A 10,484-nucleotide genomic window follows, 5' to 3' on the forward strand; every position below is an offset into this window, starting at 1 on the left:
AGGAGGTCAGAGATGGGGAGCACCGGAAGTTCGAACTCATCAGAGCCGATATCTGGTGGGTCCACAGGATGGCGGGATAGGCAGTCGGCATCTTGATGTAATTTGCCAGATTTGTAGACTATGGTACAATCGTATTCCTGCAGCCGGAGTGCCCATCGTCCGAGGCGACCGATTGGATCTTTTAAAGAAGCGAGCCAGCACAATGCATGATGATCGGTGACGATGCGAAAAGGGCGACCGAAGATATATGGACGAAATTTGGCGATTGACCATACGACGGCTAGGCATTCTCTTTCTGAAATTGTGTAGTTCCGTTCCGCTGGAGAAAGCAGTCTGCTGGCATAGGCAATGACTTGCTGCTGGTTGTGTTGATATTGCGCGAGGACGGCTCCAATGCCATGGCCACTAGCATCCGCTCGAATTTCTGTAGGTGCTGAGTCGTCAAAATGGCCGAGGATCGGGCGTGATGTAAGTGCTGCCTTCAAGTATGCAAAAGATGTCTGCTGTTCTTTGTGCCAGATAAAAGACTGATTTTTCTTGAGTAGCATGGTGAGAGGTTGAGCGATCTGGGCAAACTGTCCAATAAAGCGTTGGAAATAAGAACAGAGGCCCAAAAAGCTTCGGACGTCTTTCGCCGATTCAGGTAGAGGGAAATTGTAAACAGCGTTGATTTTTTCGGGGTCGGGTTGAATTCCGTTTTTATCGACGAGGTGTCCTAAAATTTTAACTTGTCGGTGGCCAAATTGTGACATTTGGATGAATTGAGCTGTAATCCAGCGTCTCGAAAGATTTGCAGCACTTGCGCCAAGCGGTCTAGGTGAGATGAAAAGGAGTCCGAAAAAATAATAACATCGTCCAGGTAGCACAAGCAGACGGTCCATTTTAAACCTTTCAACAGACGGTCCATCATCCTTTCGAACGTGGCGGGCGCGTTACAGAGGCCGAAGGGCATTACTTTAAATTCAAAGAGTCCATCGGGAGTGATGAAAGCGGTTTTCTCCCGATCGACTTCATCTACGTTGATTTGCCAGTAGCCGGCTCGGAGGTCGATGGACGAGAAGTACTCAGCTCCATGTAAGCAGTCGAGAGTGTCGTCTATTCGTGGGAGGGGATAAACGTCCTTTTTGGTTATTTTGTTCAATCGGCGGTAGTCGACGCAAAAGCGCCAAGACCCGTCTTTCTTTTTAATTAGGACAACTGGGGCTGACCAAGGGCTTGAGGACTGTTGAATGATATCTTTAGCCAGCATGCTGTCTACTTCTTGCTGAATAACGCGGCGTTCGCTCGCAGAGACGCGGTAAGGACGCTGATGAATGGGGACTTCCATACCGGTATCGATACGATGGGTAACGGCAGAAGTTCGGCCAAGAGGACGATTGTTAAGGTCGAAAATGTCGTGGAATCTGGAAAGTAGGGTGTGGAGTTGTTGTCTTTTGTCTGGGTGCAACTTGGCGTCTATCATATTTGTGAATTGTAAAGAGCCAGGGTACTGCAACTGCTGCGAAGTAGTAGCTTGAGAGCCATTTTGTGAAACAGCTGAAATGACACATTGGTTAGTCGGGAAGCTCGTAGCTATGGTCGTACCCTTAGCTAAGGTTTGAGTAGACGTACCAATATTCGTTATCCAAATATGGGCTGTGCAACTGCATATAGTGGTGACTGAGTGGGGTAGGGCGAGTTGTTTCGATAACAAGATGTTCATATTCGGTGCAATTACGTAATCACCACTTTCTGCAGGTAGGTTAGTGGTGACGTCTAGGGAGACAGTGGCAAGGGGTGGAATTCTCAAAGTTTCGGCACAACATAATTTATACTCCATTAATTTAGAAAGTTCACATGTGTCACCTCCGCCGAGTTCTATTTTTCCCTTTTCACAGTCAATAAGGGCTGCGTGTGAAGAAAGAAAATCCCAGCCTAGGATGATTTGATGGGGACAAGTCGTCAGTACCGTGAAAAGAACAAATGCTGTGTCGCTATCGAATGTAATGCGTGCACCGCACATACCGAGTGACAAGATAAGCCGACCGTCTGCGCTCCGTAGAGTTTTTGTGTCGGGTGGGGTCATCACTTTCTTTAATTGTCGTCGGAAATCTTCCCTCATTATGGAAATAGCGGCGCCTGTGTCTACAAGTGCATGCGTCGGTATACCGTCAATATAAATGAGCATTCGGTTACGAGCGGTGCCAAAAGTACTGTGGAGAGGATTTTCGGCCAATCCGTGGAATGCAGCCTCACCTCCTGAGGCCGCATGGCTTAGTTTTCCGAGCGCCTTGAAGTGAAGGACGGCGACGAAGGGCGACGGCGAACAGGCGATAGGGATTGGCGGCGGTGTGGAGACGGCGATCGATGATTATGCAACGGGACATGAAGTGTGTTGTCTTGAAAATCGCGGTGATTGGGAAAAGAAGAAACCTGACCATTGTACGGGCGACGGCTTATAGCTGAAAATGGACGTTGTTGTATGCTCCAATTATTGCGGCAGTAGCGAGCGACATGGCCTGCCCTGCTGCAATTGAAGCAGATAGGACGGTTGTCAGGCGTGCGGCACTCAGCAGGGTCTCGACGGCGGCGTGGTATAAACCCGGGTGTAGCAGCTGGTGAACCCAAGCTGCAGCAGTCGGCCGCATGGGCATGTACCTCCGGTGGGGTGCGGCACCATGGACGCTGAGACGAGTCATAAAGCCTGTCCAACTCTTTCCTGACGACGCTTTGCACGACGGAGATAGACACAACGTTCGTTGCCGAGTCGGAAAAAGGGGCAACGGTTTCCGACGGCATCATGGCTTCAAGTTCGCGACGAACAATTTTTGTTATTTTGGTTGACGTCGTGTCAGTATCCTCGCATGATGATGTCGAAGGGGTGTTAGGCAGTCTCTCGAACTTGTGTGCGATTCGACGAATTTTTGCCGCCTCAAACCGACGGCATTCCTTGAGCACATCTTCGACAGTCGTACAGTCCTTGATGATGAGGAGTTGAAAAGCATCATCCGCAATTCCCTTGAGGATATTGGCAATCCGGTCAAGCTGGGGCATTTCAGGATTAGCTTTACGGCAGAGGGCGAGGACGTCCTGGATGTATGTAACATAGGACTCCGTGGACGTTTGTACTCTTGATGCCAGTTTTCTTTTTGCAGCGAGCTTGCGTCCAGTTGGATGGCCAAAGAGGTCTTCCAATTTGGATTTACACATATCCCACGATGTAAGTTCTTCTTCGTGGGTCTGGAACCACGTGAGAGCGGTATCCTTCAAGTAGAATGGTATATTTGCTAGCATGATCATGTTGTCCCAGCGGTTGTGGGCGCTCACTCTCTCGTAGAGATCTAACCATTCCTCTACTTCTTGCTCACCCGTGCCGGTGAAAGGCCCAGGGTCAGGAGGCTTGGCGAGGACCAAAGGTTGCGTCTGTACAGGGGGTGGGGTTGACCCAGAAGCTCCGCCTTCGGGAGGGGTGCCGGACGCACTCGTCATGCTGGGCGGAGGCGGGAGACGTCGGTTTCGCAGGTCCAGGTCGGCAACCAGTGTACCCCGCACCTCCACCAAAAGGTGTTACGGTGAAAATGGGGTTTATTCACAGGTGATTGAGATGGTAGAAAATAGAGGTGACAGTGTCCGTTGCCAGCAAAGCCAAAAACCAACGATCCTCTTCTTCTTCTCTCCTCCAACTCGCTCCCAGACCACCTCTTCTTTATCCTCGTAATAATATGCTTTGGAAAAAACTCTCATCTTTCAAAGTATTTCACTCGTCGAACGTCCACTTGAAGCTTCCAGTAACCGGTCTCAAAGCTTAGGATCCTACTGCCCCTCATGTTTTCTGAATATTTGTGCTTATTTCACTGGGCCCAGTTCACATGGCAGACTTGGAAAAAAAATTCATACATTAATAAACAAATCAGTTGAAGGCATGTTTTGACGTTCATCACTAACATCTCAATGGCGTCGCGAGCTTTACTCTCATTGGCAACAATTTCGCTGCCGGTAAGCAAAGATTACAACCGCATGACTCTACGAACTTACCGCAGGGAGTAAATCATTCATGATCCATAGATGTAAATTTGAGAATTTAAGACTGCCAGAAAAAATGCAAACGTGTCCTGGAAACTAAAAAATCCTGCCGCCCACAAGACAGCTAAACGACTTGGAAAGCCACTAAACGGGCAACACCAGAGCCAATCCCAGCCGCTAAAATACCTTCTATGGTTTTTTTTCGTTAAAAACCCGTCGACGTCTCTCGTACACTCCCCTGTCGGAAAGCTCCGAGCTACCTAAACTTTACCCAAAGCCACGTCCAAATGCCCCAACAGCCTTCTAACGCAACGGGGTCTGGGTGCCTGCTCCTGGGGCGGCTTCGAGATTTCTCACTACTAGCCGACTCGTTGTCACCCCGTCAAACGCAAGCCAACGACTTCTTTGATGGCCATACCAATGTTTATGACGTGGAAGACCCGAGAAGAAAAGGGTCACAGTGCTCATGCATCGTACACGAGACGCGGCGTTTGCTGCAGACAGGGCGAGAGAATGTTCTGCGGGCACACCTCGAACACGAGTGGTCCATCGCACGAGAAAGAAATGCGCCTCGGACGGTTTGGGCAGACTGTCTTTTGTACGATGCATTAGCAGTGTGACCACGACTTTAGTTGCCGGTTCTTCTCGGGACAATCATTAGCGGTTCCCGAGTGGTTTGTGACTGTAGTCGGTTGTGGACCATGAATTTGGTAGGGGCTCCGTCTCCGGCAAACGCCGCGTCTGCCGATTTCTCGACCCGTCGCCTACTGGGGGCTCCGTCTTTTCGGTACGCGCCGATGAACTTCGAACAGGTTCCATCGAAAATCGGGGAAATATAGAAAAAACCCTCAAATTGGAGCTGCCCCCTTAGTAAGAAAAGCCCAGAGATTCATGGGGAGGAATCATTACCTAGAGCTTTATTTTGTGTTGACCCAAGACGGTGGCCCCCCCTCCCACCCCCTCACCGAAAGGCCAGCAAGGCTGCTGCCTTGTTCTCAATCGCGCCACCTATCCGGCTTTCTCGTGTCGATGCCGGGATGTCTTCCAGGCATTCGGATTGCACGCACGTTCCTTGTAGGTTGGAGAATCCTGCACATGTGCTTTGTTTTCTTCGAAGCCAGCCCCAATAAACGCCGATCTTTGTCCTACACCAAAAGTCGACACTGAAAAACCCCCATATCTGCGAGATAGAATAGACACCCAGAAGTATGCGACCCGATACAGGACCTACCGGGACAATCCAAACGTAACCGTCGCATCGGTCTGGTTGGCCACCGCTACGCAGTCGTCGGGCGCAGGATGCATTAACCACCTGCAGGCCATGCTTAGTTTTTATTAAGAAAAAATGCCTGTACGACTTGCACTAGAGTGTCACCACTCCATTCCTAGATTTTCTTGTGGGTGCCGCCATTTCGATGCCTAGGGCAGGGCGGCACAGTTGGCAAGCGTTACGATTCGAAAATGCACCTTTCCGAGCCTTAGGCATGATGTCCAGAAGCTCAAGTGACATTGTTTCACTCTGGCACTGCTTACTGCTCCGACGTTCGCGGAGGATGGTAAACCACTTCAGATTGATTAGATGCACCAAGACGGCCGAAGTGTTGCAACCCTGAAGCGTAGCTTGCTTGCAACGTTGCTTGCTTGTTGGCTCTGGTTTGCACCATGCTTGCTTCTAAGTGGGTAGAACGAGGGTTCACGTCTCAACATTGCAGCACTTCGGTTGCGGGCACGTTTTAACCCTGGAACATGCAAAACGATCCTAACGTGGTTTCACGGTATGAAATTTTGCATCCGGATGTAAATTCCGGTGCAGTGGCAAGTAATCGGAGGATTTGCGAGATTCACTACAGACGCAAAAACCCAGCCAAGAATTATCTTCCATGCTCCAAACGTTGTTTATGCATGGGCAAAGGCTGTACACAGAACAAAATCAGAAAGTAGGTAAGTAATGACGAGGCTGCTAGCTTCAAACAACACTTTTATTGAAGACTGACGCACTGTAACACAAAGGGCTGCATGGATGCATTGCAGAAAACCGGAACAGAGAAGCAGAAGACAGGACTCTTTGTTTGCAAAACAGACTTTTTGCCTGAATGTGTGCGACAATGATAATAAATGTGATAAGGCAACAAGGTGCCTAAGCAAGAGAGAAAAAAAACATTGGCTACCAAAATCTAAAAAAAACAAAACACTATCTTCTTCGAGCCACTGCAATCTAGTCCAGGAAACACTATATAGCAAATGAAAAAGAGAAACGCCCTAGAAATATCTGCAACTGAGTCAGGCCAGCACTCAAACCTTGACAAGAACTCGTGACTAATCATAACCCCAGGTTGAATGGAGTAGCCGAGGTTCACTAGCAGTCTTGAGCTCATTAAGCGATTTGTCAGCTTGCAAATCGAACGTTTCCCTCGCCGAACTTGCCAAATAGTCCACGCTTCGAATACGGAAGCTGAAATCCGTCGAAACTACATGGAAAACAAACCAACATTACCTGTGCACGTGCGCACAATCTCAACACGTCGCAATCAAGTCTACAGTCAGTGGCAGGTTAAGAATGCAGTGAAAGCTCCGGCTCCAGCACATGCTCATTGCTTTCCGTCAGATTCTCGCTGCATGTGCAACAATGTTATTAAAAGCAGAAAGCTCACCCTGAAGTGGAAGAGCATCTACTGCATACACCTACTATGGCAGACATCATACACAAAATACACCTGTCATTCAGCCATTCAAGACAAGAGACATTGTTGACAGCCTTCAGGTGATGTTCTGGGACTGCCACAAAAGAATAAATGCCATCTCTTAGCCGAACACATGCAGAGCTCACCCCTGTTTCTATGTGGTACTCCAAAATCCAAGCTGCCACATACATGAAGAAAGCCTATAAATCTGAATAGTCCCTTTTAACCAGACACCAGCTTCATAAATGTGGTCTTAGCACCACTATAAAGGCCCGTGCTCACATGACTGAAAAGGTTCCAAAAAATACAAACATAACAAATGCACTATTCCTGAATGAAAACGGGAATATTTTCCTTCAAATGTCAATGAGTCTACTGTTGGAGGTGGTTGACCTGATGCACGCCTGGTGCTAACAAATCTTGAGCCTTCCTTTAACAATGCCCAAGTTCATTGAAGAAATCTTAATTTGAGCAACACTCACTCAGCACAGTGTCATATTGTACCAAAGTTATTAAAAAGGAGGTCCATTTTAACCAGACTCAATTCAATAGGTAATGTCAAATGATGAACTCCTCTTAAAACAAAGCTGACATGGAGTACCTTGAAAGACAAACTATGACATAATATTTCAAAGCTAATCATAGAAGCAATAAATTGACAACAGTTCATGTGGATAATAAAAAAAAGTTTGACAAGACTGAGGCAAAGAAAACAAATATTGGAAGTCCCACACTAAACGAGAATGTGAAAAACCAGATGTCTAAAGTGAGAGTTTGTCTAACCTAGCAAAGAACAAAAAAATGCGGCACCAAAACACCAAAAATACTGCAAAGTCTCGTTCACACAAGTGGCGCAAGTTCGAAAAGACGTCGAACAAGACGGTTTAGATTTCAGTCACTCAGATGTAAAAAAAACAACGGGACATCTCGGTCGCCCATCTTGACTCCTTAACTCGACCATGGCATCCCCTCCATGCTTCTTCAAGTGTAGCTAAATATCACCTGTCCAGACGTCCTTTTCAACTACTTCAGCCGAGAATAGAATAGCTAAAAACTATGTCTTGTCATTTCTAATCAATGGTAGATTATAATCAGTCTGAATCTGAAGAAGAAAACACAAACCCAACAGGCATTTCTGATACCAAGGATTGCTGTCAAGACAGGCACCTAAAATTTTCGTGAAAAGTGTATTTAAGTACCGGGTTTTACCACGCAAAATTTTAAGGCATAGCTCCGTTCCTGAGACAAACGAGAACATCCTCAAAAACATTAATGCGAGCGATGATGATGGTCAGGTTCAGTGATCCCCTTCAAGGGTGGCAATATTCCAATTTTTCGCAGAAAAGAAGCTACGCAAACGTGATTCCCCAAGGTGAAACCCACCACTAATATACACTTTGAAAAATGAGAGCTCACTATGTTGACTGAACAAATTTTCCGGGTCATTTTTCAACAAGCCTTGCAATTCAAAACACCGTATAGATGCACTCAAAATTTGCTTTGTCACACCGACTACCCCTAGACTGTGCTAATTTGCACGACAGCCCAGTTCGCATATTTTTTATCGAGTCATTTGTGCCCTGCCATAACAACCTAGCCAGAAAGAATGGGGAAAGGCTGAAAATTAAACTCCAAAAAGAAACCCCACAGTTAAGCCGGCCAAGCATCAGTTGCTGTTCTGCTAAAATCTGCAGTCGTCAAAATATCCTAAAGAAGCTGGTCGTCTACATTCTGTTTCAGCATAACAGCAAAAGCTACAGCCCTAGAGGGCCAATCCGAGTGTTGGAGCAGGGCACGTGACAGCGTACCATCAGAGCAACCATTACAATAGTTTTCATGTGCTTCGCTCTGTTGCTTCAACTGGCTCACAAGGTATGTAGCTTTCGCCTTTAACAAAGTTACGCCGAAACGAAGTGTGGTAAATCATCAACGGCCGTCTCAAGAGATGTTTCCTGCGAATCTCATTTCAAGTAACGCGACAAACCGCTTAGCTCACAACAAAGCGCACCCTGAAGATGCTGTCCTTCACGAATCCGCCCTGAAGCATCTGCGACGCCAGGATGCAGCTGTCAATGCCCACCGCTGGATTCTCTTCCGTCCGCGGACGACTGAGCCCGGCGTTGGTCGCGTTCTGCCTCTCCTCTTCGTCCAGACTCTCGCCGACCGTGAACGTCAGGTCACGGTGCCTGTGCTTCGAGTGCACCAGGACAAACGTGCACTTCTTGTTGAACGGCCACTCAAGGCGAGCGTCGTTCTTGCCCCTCAGCAGACGAAGGTAGAGTCCCAGTGTCAAGCTCGTGCCGCTGACCATGTGGAACTTGCCCTCGAGCCTCATTTTGTAACCGTTCTCACCGACGTAGAAATTATCGCTGCTAAAGATCTTGGCCGGAGTGTGCCGGAGCTTACGGAACTGCTTTACGGCCCAGTTGAAGGTGGTCAGCGGCTCGGGGTTCAGCTCGGCTGCAGGACTGGCTTCGGAACTGGCTTCTTCTTGCTGCTCCTGCTGCTGCTGCACCTGGTTAGCAAACGACTGCGAATCTGCGCCGTCACGCTGGCTTGTCTCAGACGGAGTATCTGAGCTCAGGCTGTCTCCTGAGGCGCGCCCGTTCAGGAGTGGCGGCGGCGCCTCCAGAGCCGTACTAGAGACTTCGGGCTGCTCAGACTGGACGACAGTACCCTGACTACCGTCGGTGGCGGCAGCATGCGACCTGTCAACCAGGATATGCTGCAGATCGCGGGTCCGAGCGAGGATGACTTGCTCGAGGTTGTCGATCTTGGACAAGATGATCGTCAGGTTGGCGTTATTGTCAGCGTCTGAGCCGCCGGCGGTAGCGGCCGACGCGCCCGTTGGAGTCGTCGCCGTCTCGGCGAGCACGGTGTCGGCGCTGCAACCGTCGCGAACGTGCGTCAGGACGTTGGCGCGCGTCGTGGACCTCTTACAGACGCGACAGCGGACCTTGTGGAAGCTGCACTCGGAGTCGTAGTGCTCGATCATCTCCGAAACGGGGCCAACGTAGTTGCAGCCGGTCGCCTTGTTCAGGCAGTAGGACTTACAAGAAACGACGTATTCGGCAGACGACGAGTCTCGGCTGACGCGGGCGTCTTCGAAGGCGAGCTTGTCGAGGGGGCAAACGGTCGCCGGCGAATTGACCATGATCTCGTTCATACACGTCGGGCAGAAGACGTGGGCGCATTCGAGGCTGAAGATCATGTCCGGCACAACGCCGCAGACGCTGCATATTCGGTACACGGGCATGGGGAGCAGGAATTCGACGGTCTTCCAGTTCAGTTTGGGCGAAAAGCCAACACACGTGAAGCCGTGGGACGCCATTGTGTTGATCGTGGGTGCTTCCTTCTTTGCGTTTTTGACCGTTTCAGATTTGACAGCTTCTTTATAGCTTCTTTTTGATGGTGCGAGTTCGGAAAGCTGGGGTTCGTGACTCCCCCTACGTACGTTTTGAGATCCGTGACGTCACGCAAAAGGCTTGACATTTTATTGTATTAGCTCATTTAAAATTAGTTCCCACTAGTCGTTTTATGAGCCTAAATATATAAATTATAAATGTCAAACTTTAAACTTCAGTTGTTTTTCTTTTGCGCGATCGTTTGGTACCCAATATTGGTTTAGCTCGGTCGCTGCAACGCGAGAGCGCGAGTGAGGCTTTCGGACAGCCATCTTGCATGCGGCGTAATCGCGTTTCTGCTAGCGTTGCAGACGCTGGCGGCAGCGCAACTGAAGACACGTTTTCTACTCGTTCGTCGTCATTCGTCGGAGGCGTTTTTTAAGACCCTATGTAAGCA

General features: G+C 48.8%; 1 protein-coding gene across 1 annotated transcript; it reads right to left on the reverse strand.

Annotated features, from left to right (window-relative positions):
* Nucleotides 1-5,963: 5,963 nt before the first annotated feature.
* LOC121833400 (TNF receptor-associated factor 2-like) lies at nucleotides 5,964-10,136 on the reverse strand. The gene has a single exon (XM_042286644.1). The coding sequence runs from the start codon at nucleotides 10,012-10,014 to the stop codon at nucleotides 8,671-8,673; it is 1,344 nt and encodes a 447-aa protein (XP_042142578.1). The 5' UTR covers nucleotides 10,015-10,136; the 3' UTR covers nucleotides 5,964-8,670.
* Between the last annotated feature and the right edge of the window lie 348 nt (nucleotides 10,137-10,484).

This window comes from Ixodes scapularis, unplaced genomic scaffold, assembly GCF_016920785.2.
Source record: "Ixodes scapularis isolate PalLabHiFi unplaced genomic scaffold, ASM1692078v2 PGA_scaffold8__174_contigs__length_109621045, whole genome shotgun sequence".
NCBI classification, from domain to species: Eukaryota; Metazoa; Arthropoda; class Arachnida; order Ixodida; family Ixodidae; genus Ixodes; species Ixodes scapularis.